Source organism: Rhipicephalus sanguineus, chromosome 4 (genome assembly GCF_013339695.2).
Source record: "Rhipicephalus sanguineus isolate Rsan-2018 chromosome 4, BIME_Rsan_1.4, whole genome shotgun sequence".
Lineage (NCBI taxonomy): Eukaryota > Metazoa > Arthropoda > Arachnida > Ixodida > Ixodidae > Rhipicephalus > Rhipicephalus sanguineus.
In genome coordinates, this window is record NC_051179.1 from 195,936,820 (window position 1) to 195,957,480 (window position 20,661).

A 20,661-nucleotide genomic window follows, 5' to 3' on the forward strand; every position below is an offset into this window, starting at 1 on the left:
TTGAACGGCGCCGAATAAAATAATTACTAATTTGTACTAACGCTCTCGCACAACACTATCACGGCCGCTACCACTTGTTGATAAGAGAAGCGCACCACCTGTCAAAACATTAGTTATCTAAAGATCGCCATGATTACATTCCTGTTCATACACATAACTATCTGTTCTAAACCCTCGCAATTCACCACCATTTCACAACTACAGCAGGCAGCTGAAAAATGTGGTTTTTCGAGCTGCAAGATGCCCACCACCTACAGACTCATTTGTAACTCCCATAAGTAGCAAACATAATTAAGAACGGCGTTCGGGAACTTATATGACTAGTGCTCATGCACAACTACCACCTGCTGAACTTTACTTTTTATCGAGTACTCGGTACATCTGTGCTACTCAACTTGTTAAGCACACAAAGTATATGCTATGTACGATTAAGGGGGGACATGGTTTTTAGAGATAACATAGGTTATTTCTTGGCCAAATTAGATGAAACTGCACTGCTTTGTTCACGTTTTTTTTAGCTTTATTTAACTATCCAGTTATATTTTACACAGGTGAATTATTTCCAGAGATAATTAGTAATCTCATTCTATTGTTTGCCGAAACAATAAAAAATTATCTATGCAACATAACATCATTATAAACCCCTATATAGATATTAGAAAGCCTAAGGAGAGCAACACTGCAAGCTGATTGGAAATTGAACAACTACTTCTGAATTTACAGCACTAATGAGTTCATGGTCTACACCTAGCCAGAAAAAAGAAAATTTTAAATTAATATAAAAAAATTGGAATTGCAGATTGAAAATCTGCTTGCAGCATTGCTTTTTATGCACATTTAGCTAGGTTGTGCAAAAAGAATTGTAGCTGTAGCTGTCCTAGGTCGACTTTTACAGAAGAAGCAAACAAGGGAAGTGGCCAAAATCCATGTTCTGAAAAAATGAGCAAAAAAGGTTAACACTTTATTTAGCATTACAGAATGAAAAATATCAAAGGCACACATACTTTTAGTGGTTAATATGCACCAAGCATATAATCAGACTGATTGTTAGCATGAGCATGCCTTTTTTTCAAGTTCTGCTGCAAGTTTCAAGTTCTGCTGCAACGAGGCCGCTTATCAGTTCAATGACGGTACCGACGCCAATATGCGACGAGTGTCCGCGCGTCATCCACGATCTGTCGTATGCCACGGCGATGTTTTCCGGGTTGTCCACGTTGAGTTCCGCGTAGATGTCGCGAACCAAACTTGCGCACTCACTCATGAGTTTCGAGGCAGCAAGAGTAGCGGCAGGTTTTAGCTTCTTCTTCACGTACGCCTGCCACGTTTTCATGTGGAGGCCGCGACGCGATATGTTCATCATTGCAAATATGTCGTTAAAAGCAGCCTGCCTGTTGCCAGTAGCCTACATTGCGTGGGTGGCGAGCACGTTTACTGTGAATGGATTTATTTTCTGCTGTCCGTCGACGCGCGGCGAACTCCACTTTGACGACCCGTCACCGCAGTTCACACACACTAGCTCAAGCTTGACGGCAAGGCCGTATTCCCGCTCGCCTCTCCTGATCTCGGTGTCTCCGTTGCAAATCTTGCACTTTAAATGCAATATTATCAAAGCATTTACCGCCTCCAAGTCCAGGATGGTGAAGGTCGTTTTATCAGATGGTGGACCCACGGCGTCCGCGCGTTTAGCGATAAGGCTGCGCTTCCGTTCCGTCGCCGCAACAGATGAAATCTCTTGCAGCTTCTCTTCTGCCTTCTTCTTCTTGTCTTCTATCTGTTGGGGCTGCAGAATTTGTGTGTCGTGACACACACGGCCGCTTTCCGCGACGTTGTCGGCAACTGACGGGCTCGTAGGACTAGCATAGAGTTAATATACTGACTCTAGAGGAAAAGCTCCCCATAGGGCCCATGCATTGAAACCTATATCGCATGGGTTCTGCCATGATGGAACAAAACGATCGTTGCCAGGGTTGCCAGACCCTGAGACGCTCGCTATATTTGACGGTGGTAATCAGTTTTAATCTACCAACCTAAGCTAGCTACGCGCTGTTCAGAGAACATCAGCTGTGTTTTGATGCGTGAAGCCGTGTGTTAGTGTACGGTTGTCTGTGCAGCTGGTCCGGTTGATAACAGTTAAAATTTCCACCTGTTTGTGCATGGTTTTTACTAGGCACTCCCTACCAAAGTTTCTCCGTTCACTGGCACAAAGGTCACTCGACAGATTCGCAGCTCGAAGCAAAGTCCGTAGGCCGTGGTCGCACGCTGATTCGACTTGCAATGGCGAGAAACCTGTATCCACGTTCTTTTTCAGCGCATTGCTGCTGTACTTCAGCGCAGAGAGCCGTAAAGCAGAACAATGTCGACTGCAGCATGCAGCGGCGAATGTGAGTGAGACATCTCCCGAAAGCTTCAATCGAAACTAAAGTTACACGGCCCACGAAGCTTTATCGCCGTTAAAAAGTATAAAAAAAATCGGTTGCAACTAGTTCGTACATAACTTTCAGGGCTTATCTCATCTCTTCTTTGCCTTCCGTCCTGGTTTTGCACTGATGCACTGAAGTTTCCAGCTCGAAAGAAAAAAGGGCTGTCACATGAAGTCGAGTGGTATGCGGCGACAGAAAACGCACACAACAGGACACAATGACAACTACGAGATAGACGACGCAAACGAAGTTTCAGGGGCTTTAACACGACGCGTAAACCGGCGCAATCGGCCGCAAGCACACACTCGCGTACTCGCAAGTGTTGATATGGTGGTGCCATTAGTTAACCAGCCTGCAAACGCTCCTTTCCGCGCGCAGTAAATTTCATAAATAGCCGTCGTATTCTTTCGTAGAAGTATTCAAAATAAACACAAAACAATATCCGCAAGTTTTTAATTGTGCAGATGCTCCTTTAGGATTGATATGTGATGGCAAGAATGACAACGTTCCAAGATGTCAGCGTTCTTGTGGTTATAGGTCTCGCGGCCCAGCTTTTCCTCTAGAGTCAGTATATTAACTCTATGAGGACTAGCGTCCGTTAGGCCTACCGCGCTGGCGTCGACGGCCGCTGCGAGTTCGTCATCTTCGTTGTTCTGGGTCGTTGCGGGGCACTTCCTGAAGTTCTCGGCTAGCGATTGCCTCACCCGCTTTCCGAATTTGTGTTTGGTGCGGAACTTCTTGATGAAAGGACCCATAGCTGTAGGCAGTCGACAACACCAGGACAAAATGGCGCACGCTCACACGCGTCTCGGCGGTGAAGCAGACGCCGGAAACGCCGCTTGGCGAATCGGATGCCTAGATTTTGTCACGTGCCCCAAGCAGCCAATAGAATCGCGCGCTTGTACTTCTCGATGACGCGTTTTTGCTAGAAAACCAATGAGCAAGGCGAGCCAGCGGTGGCAGGAAATTGAAGATGAAGAACGGCTCTTCCAAACGAGATCAAGATGGCCACGATAGCCCGTGTGTACCGGCAACGGTTCGGCGCGGAAAGAGCGTGATTTTAGCGTCAATTTGCGCTCAGACAAACCTCATATTGGTGTTACAGATTGATTTTACGGCGGAAATAATGAAAATAGAAGCTACAAACTTAGCAGATTTGTGCAAAAATAGATATAGATTCCGAAAATGTCAGCTTCAAAGAGTCGATTTTTTCGCGATTTTCGGCCTTCTAAGACCCGCGTCCCCCCTTAAGCAATATCAGGTACGCATTGAGCATCAAACCACACATGAAGATGTCCTTTGCTTACCTTGCGTAGGAGGAGGGACGGAGGGTACAGCAAGTTTTGTAAGACTGTTGTGCTCAGCATTCATGAAGTCATGCTGCCTGAAATGATCACCACAAACTGTGTAGTTGCGAAGCGATTTCATCGACTTTCCCCAGAGGTCTTCTCTTCCAACATATACTAGCCATGCCGTCAACCTGTGAATTTTTAGAACACTACATGAGCCGCTTCGTAAAAATTACCTGCAAACACACACCTACACAACCCGGTACTGCTGTTACTAGAATTTGCCACAACATGAGCTCACGCTGTCACACATGCAAGATCATTGCTGAGAATTTTTTCTGCAGTTTTTTTACGCTTGTGTGGCATCGTTCAATTACCTACTTTTTTTATATACTACAACCTGGACACCATCACAATCATCGAAAACTCAATAAATCATACTTTCAAAAGCAGTCGTATACAATCCATTTTAAAGGTCTGCAGTAATACACAGCATGTTTTCTTATTGAAATTACTGCACTACAATAAAACACTTCGCATCGGGGCTCACCTGTTGTCCTATGGGATGCGAAAGAAGCTCGTTCCGGGCTTCTTGCAAGTGCGGCCGTTGTTACTGCACCCCGCCATACAACAGTAGGGATTGTAAGGCCGACCACTGAACATCTGAAAAGATTATTTAGAGTCATATCGGTGTCATAGTTACAGCATACGAAGTTATTTTGGGGTCATTGGCAGAGACCGAATATGTAACTAGAACAACTGCCCTGAGTTATGCAAGTGCGACGTCGTTCGCAAAAACATCCGTACTAAAATGTCAATTTCGTTGAATCATCGAAATTTCATCATCGTTTAAAATGCACCGTATTCTGAAAGAGTGGGTATTAACCATTGGCGCGTCTTCTAACAAGTAACTCGAGCCACCTATGCCATGCATAGCTTAGGCCAGAGTGTCGGAATGGAACGAAAACCGAAAACGAAAAACGAAAAAAAAAACGATATTTTTGACCGGAACAAAAACGTAACCGAAACTTTATTTATTATTTCGTTCCGGAGTGAAACCGAAATTTTTTCAATCGTTTTTCGGTTCACGAGAAAATTTCGCAATCCGGAACAACTGAGCTCATGCAGTGTAAGCATATCTCAGGGTATAGTATTAGCGCGTACCTCAGACAGGAATTCCAGAGCAAAGATATGTTCAAATTACGCGAAAAACGAAAACAGTGGCAACCAGAGATGTTTATATTAACGCAAGTGGACTTTTGTGCGTCTGTCAAGCAGGCCAAAGTGGAGAGGGCATTGTCGGCGCTGAAGTTTGTTACAGCGAAAGCTGTGTGTCGCATTCTCCTGTCTTTCGTCCCTGAAGTTCGCGCTATTTAGATGTTCAAATGGAGTACCAACTAGCCCAAACACGCACCTCACAGCGAAAGCTGTTATTAGATCACAACAGCCGATTTTGGCGCCATAGTTGTCCGCTGCCGCCGGTGTACGTGACCGCCATCGGGTGATATAAGAAAAAATTAAATGAGAAACAAATTTCTAGGATCCGCGCCCTCTGCGTGGCAGTCGCGTCTTCCACCACAGTGTCACGCTGCTGCTTATAACTCCATCGCAAAAATACTCTATACAGGCGTCATGTCGGGCAGCGAATCGCGTTAACATATGTAATATAGCGTTGCAGAAGAGTAAAATAACAACCAGTCATCACACAATGCTAATAGCGCAAAGAGTGTGTGGTTTAATGCTTCCCACCAGTGTTGCGGAGTTGCCACTCTTGAATTGGAATGACTCCGGAATCATTCCACATTTTTGCGACCCCGGAATGGAATGGGGACAATGCTCGGAAGAATGGAATTGGAATGTAATTACGTCTTTTTCCAAAAATAGAGGGCGTTTTTGTCTACGTGCTGTTTTTCAAACTTCGTACGTTAGTAAGTCAGAGCCTCGCAAATTAACACTAGAGCAGTATTCTTAAAATGGCTTGGCTGATTACAAGCACGGTACATTTATAAGCAACGCGCCTACTACAAACAGAGGCGTAAGTTAGTGTATAAACAAATGCATTATCCCAGCAGATACCAAAGGGAGAAACAAATTACCCCTGCGCGTTGGTTCCCATTGATACCCCCACACGAAAGTGGCGAATACTCTATGCACAGCCTGATCTTTATCTTACGAGCAGTTTAGTACCTGACACACATAAATAACCTTTGCGACAAGGAAGACATTGCATACCTGCGCACAGGCGAACACAGAAAGTTCTCATCACCCCATCCGTGCTTGCGAGGCGCGCTTGACAAGCGTGCGTGCTGACGGGCAGTGCGGCCCAGTGTTCCGTATTCGATGCAAAGGCGCTTTTGTCAGCATAAAAATACGCTATTTCGTCATTTTAGCATTAACAGATTCAAGCTTAAACAATATCGAAACACCACCATTCGTTCAAACATGTTGACCGTGCAAATACTATAGGTAGCGGAAGAACTGCCCCACGGTGTTACAATAGGTTAGGTGTACCGACGTTCCGCCTCCGCCGCGCAGCCTCCTCGCCGAAAATGGGGACGCGCTTCACGTTTTTTCCGACAGGCTGCGCTGGGTGTATCGAGGCTTCAGGTCAGCTGCTTCAACGGGGGCCGCGTCGCTTACAAAGCTGCATTTGCGACAACTCTTCAACTGCTGGCCGTTCCTTTTTTATCAGGGTAACCGCACATATCAATCTGATTTGAAAGTAAATGCACAACATCAAGAAATTCAGTGGCGGTAGCCAACAGATGGAAATACATAGGAAATATAGCTTATGCGAACAGCGATAATGAGTTTACAGGTGAACACGAATTTCAAAAATATTTTAGCTCGTGCACAAATAAGGCCACCGTGGCAAATTGGTTGAGGCCGCCGCGACAAACTGGGTTAATAATAACATCTGGTGTTTTACGTCCCAAAACCACGATATGATTATGAGAGACGCCGTAGTGGAGGGCTCCGGAAATTTCGACCATCTGGTGTTCTTTAACGTGCACTGACATCGCACAGGCCTCTACCATTTCGCCTCTACCGAAATGAGACCGCCGCGGCCAGAATCAAACCCGCGACAACGGAACACCGTGCCCGCGACGTTCGGGTCAACAGCCGAGCACCTTAGCCACTGGTGCACCGTGGCGGACCCGAACTGGGTTAGTCAAAAAGAAAAATGTATTCCCTGAAAAAGAAAGCGGGGGTGAGGGAGGATGACGTCTCTGTGTAGGATGCTTGTAAGAAGAAAGCAGCACATTTGACAATGGTAGGTTAGAAATTCCTTTCATGGGTTGTCGTTGTGCATGCACCATATCGCATGGATTCAAGCAGCCGCCCACGGTGTTAGTTGTTCAGCCGCCTTTGCAACGTTTACACGTGCTGGCTGGCACGTGGTAGTGAAGGTTAACGCCCATTTACCGACCAATCCATCATGAATCACCATGTGCCATTCTGATTCTGCCTCTCGTTATTCGTCACTGACATGCTGTTTGTTGCAGTAGCAGTAGTAGAACTTTGTGCCCTGCTCTGGGTACACAAACGTGAAATGGTCATGCGCGTTTCCTTTTCAGTGTCCTAACCATTTGCTTTCCAGTTTCTTTCGGGAATGACAGGAATTGAGAGTGACACCATGTTCCGTGACGTCACTGTCTGACCCGTTAGAACTAACACGCCATGCAAACCAGACGAGGCCCCATTCGTGCACATACGTTCGCCAGTCGAAACGCCTGCAGCCTAAATGCTAGCCTATTTGAAATAGCTTAACCTTGTTCATCGTGTCCTTATTTACACAACTTATATTGTCCAGATGGGCAAGAAGTGCTCTTTGCTGCGATGCACCTCGGGCTACAAATCGTGCACGGAGAAAATTTGCTTTTTCGCTGCTCCGAAGGATAGTGACCGCTTGAAAATGTGGCCACTGCTATTCCACGGAAAAATCGCGAGTTGCAAACAACAAATTTTGTTTGTCAAAAACATTTTGATGCGCGATTTGTCACCAAATCATGGGAAGCGCTATTTAAAACGAAACGTTCTTGTGAGGAAACATTCTTTCGTATCATTTAGCCGCACCATACAATACTCGAGCTAAAGCAGCTTTTTCAGGCAAAAATATGTAAAATTCGTAGATCGTGCCAATACTATGATAAAATTCTTCGCGCACCATAACGTATATATCTTGCTGTCTATTTATTTTGAATATGTCAAAGAGCGGCTTCGTAGTCATCGGCCACAAGCTGTCCCCCACTTCATTGCTGATTTCGAAAACAGGGAACCACATATATAGGCAACATCGCTATCACCATCATCATACATGCACTTTGCAAATTCAACTATCTTTACGTAGATAGGCTAACTCCTTACAGGAGAGGGCAATCGACGGTTTGGAAATGCATTTATCTTCCAGCCTGCCAATCAACTCAGCCTCGATAATTTCGCGGGTTAGCTGACCTCGGCTGGTATTGACAATTGAACATTCTTGAAAAATGGGCATGCATTGCCACTTCATTGCGTTCTCTTTCAATCCTGTATTTTCCGACATGGGAGAGGCGTGTGACCTGCTAGTGCATGCCCCGAAAGACCTAAGTAGAGTTATTTTATTCCATTGCATCAAAGCATCCGTCTTCTCGCAAATGTTTACGGAATTTGCAAATAAGCGGTTCGTAGTAAAAGATTCTGAAGGCTCACTTGATCTCATATGCGAAATGCCCCTTAACATGACACCTGCTCTTTATATGATGCTGACCGCAAATACATTAATTAATCTTTCGAGAGCCTGCAGTATTCTGTAAATAAATAAAATAAATGAAGGGTGAATTCAACATGCGTCACGCAACTGCAGATTTACATTTGTAGACAGATGCGGGCACGATCGCCTAGGCCACGGTGTTGCCGAGGCTGAAGGTGGTGTTTATGAGCTTCACGCCGCATGCCGAACCGTCAGGCATAAAACACTACTAAGTCTTTATATCTAACTTATGTATATGATATTACAATACCATACAATCCTCACAGGGCCGTGCGATATTGCTAAACACGCTAAAACACCGAATGTTAGAAGCGTCAGGTTTGTACTGGGTATAGCCAGGTGGTCACCGTCCTGCGCGCGCCTCCTTTCGGCAAGAAAGGGAAAGAGGTCCCCGATTTCTCCTCATTCCAATGCGCCGTCGCTCCACCTAAACTATTCTAACACCGTGAACTGCCCCTATGGCAACTAGTAGGGTGGTTTTACTGCACGAGATATGTCACCAAGCTACTATCCCTCGACCTTGGTAAAGTGTTTTGCGTACTTTTGCAGTTCTTAATGCGTCTGATGACTTCAGCTTTATGGGGCGTTCATTCTTAACTCGATAAAACTATCAAGATGCCTTTCCTACGTTGAGCAATTACAGGAATTGAATCGAACTGCCAGGCCATTCCCAGAGTGCGAATAGGCTAAGTTTTTTTCATTCCGAGGAATTGAGAGGAATGGAATTGCGGCAAATTCTAATTCCCGGAATGGAATTGGAATGGAGGCGCCCATTCCGCAGCACTCCTTCCCACCCACTGCAAAGTGCTCAGCCATAATTCTTCATTATCAGCCACAGCACAAAGTGCAGATAATGCCTTACAGATGTGTAGCGGGTACCGCGATTCTCCGAAGAATCTCGAAATATGGCATAGTGGGAACTTCGCTACTTGAGAAAAATTGCGACAATTTATGGCGTAGTGGGTGCCTTGCATGTTTACTTGTATTAGTTGCCCCAAGAGATAACAACGGGCTCTACAAAGTCCGCTCTTCTAGCTTTTGCTGTGACTGTGCTGCGTGTTTCACGCAGGCCTGGCAATCGTTTTAGCAGAACAGCGGTCTCGCACATCAGACAGTACACTCAATGACGTGCTGTTTCTGAGATCGTGCTCAATCCCTTGACACAAAGCATTAAGCCAGCTGAAAAAATTCGTATTTGTCTTGTGACGAAATAAATACTATGACTTTGAAATGAATACTGGTTTGGGCTAATTGGTAGGAATACGTGGTACAGTTACATCCGCTTCTCTGAAGAACGTGTTTTACCCTTGTCCCACTTTCTTAAGAGGAGGGCAAGTGACTACATCACGAATCCAATGTTTTTTTACGATTGCCTTACCTTTTTCATACTTTTTTTTATACAAAAGAAAAAAAACCGTTACGAACCGTTATGGAACGTTTTTTTTTTTTCGTTCCGGAACAGAAACGGAACGGAACTTTTTGCGGTGGAACGAAACTAAAGCCGAAACGAAAAACATTTCGTTATGACACCCTGGCTTAGGCCAACGTTTTTAGATTACTTCAGTTGGCAAAGAGCGCGGCTTTCCAGTGGCGCGGAGCGGCTCGCCGCGACCGCCAACCAGGCGGGGGCGCTGCGGTCGCGTTAGGATTGGTCTCGGCGCGTCGTCTGCTACTGCTCTACTAATTGAAAGGGGTCGACAAGCTACTACCACAACGATACAACGATCACTCGATGTGGTGGTCGCTCTTATTTCACTTCGCTCGAGCGAAACGCGCGTTTTAGTTGTATCTGAGCATTATAACAAGAAACAAGCAGCATGTAAGACAGGACATGAAAAAAAAAAGTTACAGATAAGGCAAACATTGCACGGTGCGCTTACCTTCATTCCGTTTCCCGTTGTAACCGGCATTAATTTCTCGCCAGTATATGCGCAAATCATCTTAGGCTCCCGTAATGCTCAATCATATTCCAAAATCACCTGAATGCGTATTACGCCTGCGTCTACCAAATCAAAAACCAGCAAGAAAGCCAGCAAAACACGTCTTGTCATTTTCATTGGATTTCGTGAAACAGAATGCAACAGGTACATTATTTGCAGCGACGTATTTACAAGTGTGTGCGAGTATTCGAAAATTTCGATATTCAAATGGAACAGTGCCTCCTTCGATTCTATCATCGAATCGAATAGCAGTCATTTGTAAGCCCGAATATTTTATGAATATTTCAAAATGTCAACTGCGATGAAGCAAGGCCAAAATTGGCACAAAAGTACGATAGCTGTCATCCCGATAACTGTCATTCCAGTGCGTTCCTCCCGCCATACGCCTACAAATGCTGTGTACCTATGGCATGCGCCCATTCTCATACGTATCGACCTTCTTTTACAGCAAAGCTGTGTATGAGTATGGGCGAAACCTAAGATTTCAACATGAATTTTCGGCAATGTATATACTTTCATGTATTTATGTACCGACTCACACGGGCCGTGAAGGGCCTGCTGTATACTTAAAAAAAAAATATATGGAATGCCCTTCTATCTGCCATCGTCCTGACCGACCTTTCTTTCTGGCATTACTTCTCATGTAATATCTAGTTTTGAGACCTTTGAGTACAACATATAGATAAATAAATAAATAAATAAATAAATTTTCACCTGATTGGCGCAATAAAATTTCCTGAAACTTGCCGAGTTACTAAGCTGACTTGGCTGGTTGGATATTCATACCGATAATAAACAGCGCGAAATGAATGAATGAATAAATAAATAAATAAATAAATACGAGGACGCGAACATCAATTCACATTTGTTCTAATTAAGAACGGCTGTTTCATAAATTTGTGGCTTATTCAAAAAGTATACTTTGTTAAATTCTATTCGCTTCTGTCGCTATTCCATTCGGCCTCAAAAATCACTATTCGCACACCCTGTAACCGCTACGTCGGTTCAAGCTGGTTACGATGACGGAACTGTACGGGAAGCCTTCACATTAGCTTTAATTTCTTTTTTGCGGATGCGACCTTTTCTGAAGACCTTAGGCTTTTGCAAGCGTCTTTGGCAGCAGAATGCTCTGCAGCAGTGGTGGTTCGCCTCGGTGGTGCAGTGGTTATGGTGCTCGACGGCTGACCCGAAGGTCGCGGGTTCGATCCTAGCCGCTGCGATCGCATTTCGATGGATGTGCTAGAGGACCGTGTGATGTGCGATGTCACTGCACGTTTAACACCTGATGGTCTAAATTTCCGGAGGCAATACAACGACGTGCTTCATTATCATATCGATCGTGGTTTTGGCATGTAAATACCCCAGATATTATTGCAGTAGTGGTGTCCTTGTGAACGGGCCAACCGACGCTTATTTTGTCACATCACAGTCCCGAAGTGCGCCAAGAAGGGTTCAGAAAGTGTCGAAATAGACCCAGTTCCTTTGCAGCTAAACTGAAAAAAACTTGGTTTCAATTCCTCTAAACATAAAAAAGCTCCCGTGAAGAAACGTCGTGCTACGGGTCTTGCCGAAGCCGAAGCGTACCCCGAACAACACGGCGCGCTGCACCTCGGCATGTCAAGAATCGACGCTTACACTTCTCGGTATCTACTCAAATACGTACGCACGATCACAGCAAAGAGCTCATGCCTTGGTGGAACGTGTCAGACCTCAGAATACATGAGTGATTAACGCGCGAGCACTAACAACGCAGCAAAAGCACGCGGCTGAAGCAAGCGTCGCCCTTCGTGCTGCATCTCAACCGATCTCAACGCTACGCCAGCGCCACCTCTCGGGACGGCGACAAAACCTGGCCGCCTCTCGAAGCTAGTTTGCAAACTGAAATAATCTAAAAACGTTGGCTTAGGCTTACTTGCCCTGGCGCTTCCACAAGCGAACTTGCTGCGCAGTTTCCCAGAAACGTACTTCGAAATATTCTTTTGCAAAATAAGCAAGCCGCACACACAATAACCATCACCGAGAACTCTTTTTCACTCGTGTGGAGTGCCTCGCTACGCCCACAACACATTAACAATGCCGAAACCTTGGGCCTCGGCATCGTACGTTACATGCTTTTCATTTCATTTAACTTTAACCCACTTCGCTTTCAAAAAAGTAGCAATGACTCACAATTGGTACGTAACTAATTACACAAAGGTCGACCCTTCTCGTTTCCTTCAGCGCGCGTCGCACCTGAACTTTCAAGCCTGGCTACTAGGCAAGTACGTGTGCCAAGCCTGCTACGCGCGCACACTTAAATCGGCAAAGGTCGACGCCGCTAAGCCTACTACGCAGCGCCCGGAGAGAACAGAAACGTGGGTTCTCACCGTGCCGTCGTCCGTTGCTCAGGCTCAGCAGGTGACACGGTTAGCGGCGGTGACACTGCCGCGTCGAGAAGAGAAAGCAAACGCCCAAAACCCACTACGCGCAGCTGTTACATTTCAGATACAGCAGCCAACCAAACTACCCGCCAACGCATTGCGTACGAAAGCACAATCTGTTCTGTTCTGGCAGATTTGTCGATTTCCGTTCCTGCGTTCGCCTGGTGGCGACGCACGTGACAATCTTTTTTTTGCGAATTCTCAGTTCGTTGTGCAAGAAAATGTTTTCACACGTACAGTAAACACAGAAAAAAAATTTTAAAAAGCTACACTGTTACGTTACATAACTCTCTTTTTTGTTTTCTTTTGCGCTACTTGCGCCACCTGAACGTCGCTTATGACAGCTTGCATTCTTCGGGATCACGGTCCCTATGATTTGACGCGAAAATCTCGAAGGCTGTTTAGGCGAGGAGGTGGCGGGGAGAGCTCGATCCTCTTATCGCTGAGTGTGTGCTGATGGCCAATTTCCCTTTCTCTATGTATATACCTACTCCGTTTTTTATTATCGCCGGGTCGAGGGATGCAGGCCCGCCTCACGCATGCTCATACGCACACACACGTGCGCTCGCTCGCATCACAGTCGCCAGGCCTTCGAGTGCATGAAGCGCGACGTCGCCACTTCGTATTCCGTCGTGCCGGAGAAGGGGCTTCGGGTTGCTGCTCGTGCAAAAATGACAAAATTTGGGCCAACACCTTTTGGTCATCGGCGGGAAAAATTGGTTATTTCGAGGGGGTCTCCCACTGCCACTTTGTTACGTAGAGGTCTCAAATACATGTGCTTCTATGGAGTAATGGTGGGGTATAGAAAAACTTTGTTATATCCAGGAATTCGTTATATGGAGGTTTGTTATAAGCAGGTTTAACTAATCCCCTGGTCTATCAGCTGCAGGGAAGCCATTGTGTTCGGAGGCAGGAATAGAAGTTAAATGTTTCCGAGCCTGGACTCCTTTGTGTGCGCACTGCAGTTGTCCAGTACAAACAGCACCTTCCGAGCCTTGGCCGCAAAGCGGCAGTCTGGCTGATGCAGCCAAGCTTGAAATATTCGGCAGCCGTCATCCAAGCCATTCTATTAAGGCGGTAGTCGACAGGCACCTGCTTAATGTTCTTAAAACATCTTGGCTTCGCAGCCTTTCCTGTCACCAGCAGCCGCTCTGTGCCAGTCATGTTCGCAGCCAGAAGAACAGTCACCCGCTCTTTACGCCGTTTCCCGCCGACGCATGGGTCCCTCTTAAACGCAATTGTCTTATCAGGCACAGCCTTAAAGAACAGCGCTGTTTCGTCAGCGTTGAAAATGTTGCACTGTTCATATGTAGAAAGGCGTGCGGCAAGTCCAGAATGCCGGTCCTGCACAACACTTTCATCGACGATACCTTTTTCACCACACACGTTGCGGAACAGCCCGTGTCACTTCTTGAAGTGGTCGAACCACCCTTCCGACACATCGAAAGAGTCAATGATCATGGTCAGTGCAAACTTCTGTGCTTGTACGTAGATAAGGGGGCCGCTCAAGGTAACTGTGCATCGCGCAAGACGGCAATCCAACGCAACAGCGCTTCTTCTAGCTTGGGGTGCGGTGCTGTTTTAAGTCTTTCTCTTGTCGCCAAACGTGATGCTGTCATACGCTTGCATAATCTGGTCTTCGTTCTTGACATAACTGCTCGGCGTGCTTTTCCTGACGTTGAACTTTTCCATCACATCGTTTTGAGATGTTCCCGCTTGCAACGCCTTCAATATTTGCACCTTTGCAGCCAAATTCTTTGCTTCGCACGTCGCGCTCTTCGCTGCCGGTGCTGGCACAGGAAATGCAGGAGACGCCATCCCGGCAGCATTGTGCTGGTTGTGCGATGGTGCTGCGCACAAATAGACAACGAACAAAATAAAAACCACGGTGATAAAAATGAAATTAAAAAAGACCCGCAGACTTTTCAAAACAAACAGGCTGTGGATGGCGGCACTGACCACGCACAAAGATACCGTATTTACTCGCATAATCCTCGCACTTTTTTTTCCAGAAAACCGATGGAAAGTTGGGGGGTGCGAGAATTACGCGGGGAAAATTTTCCGCGAAAACGTAAAACGCTAGAAAAACAAAACAAAAAACGAAGCGGCCGCAAATCGGGGTTCTCCCGCCGGCAACTAACTACAAGCTATGAAAAGTGCTAATACAAGACTTACCTTAACAATAAAACTACAGGTTTAACACAAATCAATGTTTATTTGCAGACACTAAAGCCACTAGCAAATAAAGTGTCTCTTGGCCGAACTACTCGGAGTCAGAGTCAAGACTGCCGTCGACGTCACTCGTAGCGGCGTCATCAGAGTCGTCGCCAGCTTCAGCATTATCTCCATCGCCATCGTGAACCATGTCGTCTTCCGTCCCGTCCAAGGCGTTGGAAATTCCAGTTTTTTTTTTTTTTGAAACTGCGGACTATGATTTCTGGGGAAATCATGCCCCATGCCTCCATTACCCACGCACAGAGGAGCTCCACTGACGGCTTTTTTATCTTTCCCCCGGGAGTCATGGCATGGTCGCCTTCAGCCATCCATTCGGCATACAGCCTCCGAACATTATCCTTGAACGGTTTGTTCAAGGATACGTCCAGAGGCTGCAGCATCGATGTCAGACCGCCTGGAATGACGGCGAGATCAGTCCGCAGCTCTTTCAGCTTTGTCCAAACGGAGTAGACAAGGTGACTGCGGAAGCTGTCGACGACCAGCAGCGATGGGTAAAGAAGTGCCCCTGGGCGGCGTCCCCAGACAGTCTTTACCCAATCGACCATAAGGTCAGCGGTCATCCAACCTTTTTCCTGTACTTGTACATGAATTCCAGCGGGGAACTTGGCCTTCGGGAGGGTCTTCCGTTTAAAAATAACAAACGGTGGCAGCTTCCGCCCATCCGCTGTTACGGCGAGCATGACGGTGCACCTCTGCTTCTCGGCACCTGTTGTCCTGATGTGCACACTCCGCACACCTTTTTGTTCAACAGTTGTGCTCGAAGGCATGTCAAAGTTGAGCGGCATTTGATCCGCGTTTCCAATCTGTGAGAGCAGGAAGTTCTTTTCCTCCCGGATCCTAATCACGAATCGATGAAAATCGACGATCTTGTCTTCATACGCCGAGGGTAGCCGCTGACACAAAGTCAGTCCGCCTCCTGAGTGACAATCCACTTCGGCGCATAAATCGTGTGGCCCACCCGTTGCTCGCTCGGAAATCGTGCGCCGGGATGCCCTCCCTCCGGGCAATTATGCGCGCCTAATTTCTGATCAAGTCGATCGAAACGGCACACCCGTTCGCGCGGAGACCCTTGATGTAGTCAAGCAGTGCCGCCTCGACCTGTGGATATTTCCCAGTCTTAGGTCCACGGAAGGCCTTGCGTGTCTTGTTCGTGGCTTTCAGCTGTTTGTGCTGCCGTCGCCAGTAGCGCACACAAAACTCGTCCACGCCGAAGTGCCTGCCGGCGGCCCTGTTGTCGTTTTCCAATGCATGATCGATGACCTTTAACTTGAAAGCAGCTGTGTAGCTTCCGTATCGGCCCATTGTGTTGCTGCAGAATAGACGCTACTACACACGCGACACGGAAACGGAACACTAAACACGGCGCTCAGTACGCGAACTTCACTTGTGGCTTGGCCTGGATTGGATTAGGGCTCCGTGCGCTGGTAGTATGCATCATGTGTAAGAGATGGCGCTAGGCTGCCGCGCGCTATCATCATCATTGGCTGGAAGAAGCAGACGACATTTGATGCTGCGATTTTTCGGGGTGCGATAATTACGCGAGGAAAAAAAATAGCATTTTTGTTGGGCGATGGGGGGGGGGGGGTGCGAGAATTACGCGAGTGCGAGGATTATGCGAGTAAATACGGTAAATAAAATTTAAAAGCAACAACAAGCTACAGGAGTACAATCAGACTCAACCGCAATGCAAATGTGTTGGATGCACATGAAAAAAAAAGCCAAATTTGTCGGTTGCCCATTGCCGATGACAGTAGCGATGCAGTGCCTTTCATTTTGTGTATGTGTGCTTTTTTTTGTGTGTGCCTCCGAGATGCAAAGCTCATTTGTACCTCGTTTTAAATCTTGGAGGGCACGATGCAATCTCGAAGCTGTTCAGGTGCACCGTCGATATTCGAAGCGTGGCCGCGGCGGAATCCGCTGCTGCTTCCTTGTCACGACCAGACCTCGGTCGGGAGTTCTAATTAACCGAAGCGCGATTGAATCTGTCCGAATTAATGAGTTTTCCGTCTTATAACAACACACATTTTAGACGGGACCAGGCGCTGCGTCCGAATGAACCGAAATTCCAATATAATGAGGGTCGAAACGAGATCTGACTGTATTTCAATATTTTTTGCACCCGCAGGAGTGCTCTATTTCTGGGGCATGAACAACCATGGTGGAGAGGCGACCATGTACCCCAAGCCCATCCAGGACCTGACGGGCTGGCACATCCGGGGCATTGGCTGTTCTAACAAGAGCATCGTAGTGCTGGCTGACGAGAGCGTCATTTCGTGGGGCCCACATCCTACCTATGGCGAGTTGGTAGGTGGTCATGTCACTGGGATTGCATCCAACACGAAATGCCACCAGAGTGTCATGTGTGGATCATCAATAAGCAAAGTCAGTTATTGGGCTAGTTGGCTTTGCATGATTAAAATACTGTGCTACGGTTACTGGCACAAAAGAAGTTAAAGAGGACACACGTTATGAATTATTGTAGGGTATGTGCGCAAAGCTCGGACGAACACAGGAAAAAACGATGTAGACAGAAGGCGCTCCTTCTGTCTACATCGTTTTTTCCTGTGTTCGTCCGAGCTTTGCGCACATACCCTACAATAAGTCATGCACCAACTCGCCCAACAAGAAGTTCTTCTAAGACACGTTATGAAGTGGACACGACAAGCGCGAGCTATCAGCTAGGTTTATTGAAAAAACATGAATGAAAAAGAACGGCTCAAGCAAAGGGACTGAGCAGTTTATTTTCAAAAGTTAATTAGAGCGCAACCACACGACACATTCACACACCCACAACCCAGACATCAACCACGCACAGCGCTCTGCGTGGTTGATGTTGCGTGCATGGTTGATGTCTGGGTTGTGGGTGTGTGGGTGTGTGAATGTGTCGTGTGGTTGCGCTCTAATTAACTTTTGAAAATGATCTACCAACTAGCCCAACAACAAGTTCTTATGAGCAGTTTATGATGGGAAAGGGGACGACAATCTTGTCGAACTCTCTTCTGATGCTACACGTGTTGTGATTACGCGATATGGCAATGACTCGTAAAGTTATTTTGTGTGTTGGCAGGCTTAAGGGGAGACGCGGGTCGAAAAGTCGCGGTTTTCCGAAAAAAATTTGTTTTGTTTTTTTTTCGGCTGTATTGGCATCCTTGGACTATACTCTTTTATTTCTGAAAATATCAAGCTCAAATACGCACGAGAAATTACCTAAAAACGCTTCTAAGCGAGAAGCGGTGACGCGAGAAATGCGCAAAAGTCGCGAAAAATAATGTAGTTTGCGTCCTTCTGTTGCGAAAATGACACGGTGCCCGCCATTTGCAATCCTGCCCGCATGCAGCGTAAAGCTGTCTTCTCCACAATACACCAGGGGTTAGCCTCGTATCTTCACGCAGAATAAAGAAAAAACGAGAAAAACAACGCGTACGTCGAGCGTTTTGAATTTCGCGGCATGCAGCGCGAGGCCGCCATTGGACGGCGGCGCGCTCCACCCTCTCCTCCCTCCCATCTCCCCGGCAAAAAAACGAAGCCTCAAACGCCGCGACCGAGTTGTTCTGCATTTCTTCTGTATTTTCGTGCCATGGCAAGCCCTTATAAGCACAGTTCTGATGTTCGAAAGTTCAGGACTTGCCACAAGTATCGAGGGAAACGGCGTTGGACGCTTCCCAAAGTGACAGCGATGGACGATGCCCCCGACGCTCCGATATTGGATAGGCCTAACGCCGACACCGAACCCCATGACAGTGGTTGTGAAATTGACGCTGCTGTGGAATTTATCAGTGCATCCCAAAAGAAGGTTGGATTCTTTGAGAGTGAGCCTAGACCGGTAGGTGCTCCTACTGTCAACACGATGCTTTGCGAAATCGGCGCGCTCACGGCACTTGTGGCGGGTTCGGCATGCCCAACTTGCCGCGAACGGAAGCTCGGCGTCCGAGAGGCAGCTGGAAAGCGCAAAGGACTTTCGGCACTTCCTCGAACTGTGTTGTGAAAATTCCGATTGCCCCGAGTCTACACTTTCGTCCGCGCACTCGTGGAGGTGGATTGTGGCCCAATTTGATGTAAATAGTGTTTTTTCTGATAAATGCCAATGTTTCAAACTTTCAAACTTGTTTTTCTCATTTTCATTTTTTTCGACAATTTCACGTTTTGCGGGCAGCTTTTTATAAACTTATATTTATTGTATAGTAACGAAACTTGGCACACATATTCTTCAAGACATGTAGAATGCAAATATCTACTTGAAATTGCAATATCTATCAGCATTACTTGTGAAAATATTCGGTTACTGTTTCAAAGGAGACTGAAAATAATCAGTTACAGAGTACAATTTTTTTTTATTAGTTCCATTATCTCTGTGGAATATCTGGATAGATATTGGCACTCTACAGTCTACAAAGAGTCAAATAAGATTCAACACAATGATTTTACTGAAAGTTTAGTACATAAAAGAGTTCCCGCAAAAAGTGTAACATTTTGCCATTGTGTATGACGTAACTCAACAACTGTAGCAGCTACATGGAAAGTAATGACATATTTGAAATCTGCATGAAAAACTATACATATAACAGAATTTTCAAGTCTCTATTACAAAAAATAAAAAAAAAGTTGTTTCGAGGAGCGTCTCCCCTTAAGGGGGGAGGTGGCGTTGAAAAAAAACTTTTTGTTTGTTGACCTAGAGCAATGAAATTTGGCATGCATACTCATAAGTGTCTCGAATAGAGAAATATGCAGTTTCATCATGATACCTTGAGTAGTTCTCAAGTTACATCATGCTACATGGTCCAATTATGTGGTCTGTTCGTGGAAAGCCTAGCGCTGTAACAAAACATGCCAGGAAGCTGCAAATGGTGTTGATCTTTACTCAAAAGAAGACTACAAGGTATGACACTCTCAGAATTGTTTAGTAAATTCTCTTTTTTTTTTTAGAGATCATCGTGGCTGCCGACACACATTGTCAGAAACAGTGTCATGGACAAATCATCATCTAGAAAAAAAAACTGGGCCATAAACAAGAAATTGAAGAATGTCATACCCACAAGCAGGGTTCAGGGATTCAGGAAAAAAAAAACAGAATCAAAATCGGTCCAGTCATTCCCGTGCTACTCTTTCCACGAGCAATGCACAATGTCCAAAACACACTTGTGAGAAAAAGGCTATCAAAGTTTTTGAAGTCGTTTGCATTTGTTAGAACGCACCAGCACTGTAGTCTTTGGTGTCCTTGTGTAGAGGCAACCTTTTGCGTCTCTGCCCTTTCACTTCATGCATGTGCGATGACTTCCTTGCTCGCTGAGCGTCTTTTTCAGCAGCCCTGTGGAGGGTAAGGGCCCCAGGTTGCACACCCATTGCAGCACAAATCTTGGTGTAGGCTTGCAAGTTGCCTGCATTATACCTCGCAACTGCCTCATGGACTGCTACTTCCACAGTGAAGAGGGAGGCATGCTGCTGCTTAGAAATTAGTGACCAAATCACCGAGTGGAGGCTTTCAGCGGCATTTTGAGTCTTGTTGCCGCTGCAGCGAGCCAGCAGTTGAGGGTCGGACAGGCGTTAGTACACTGGCCGCAACGCTTCAACAACTTTGTTGGGCAGGTTATACTTGTGTGGAGGTTG

At 46.3% G+C, this 20,661-nt stretch overlaps 1 protein-coding gene across 1 annotated transcript in view; it reads left to right on the forward strand.

Annotated features, from left to right (window-relative positions):
• Positions 1-20,661, forward strand: part of LOC119391008 (protein RCC2) — a 171,806-nt gene that overhangs the window by 93,628 nt on the left and 57,517 nt on the right. Inside the window, exon 6 of the mRNA XM_037658719.2 lies at positions 17,183-17,361. Within this exon, the coding sequence (XP_037514647.1) occupies positions 17,183-17,361 (179 nt within the window). The remainder of the gene's footprint in view (positions 1-17,182; positions 17,362-20,661) is intronic.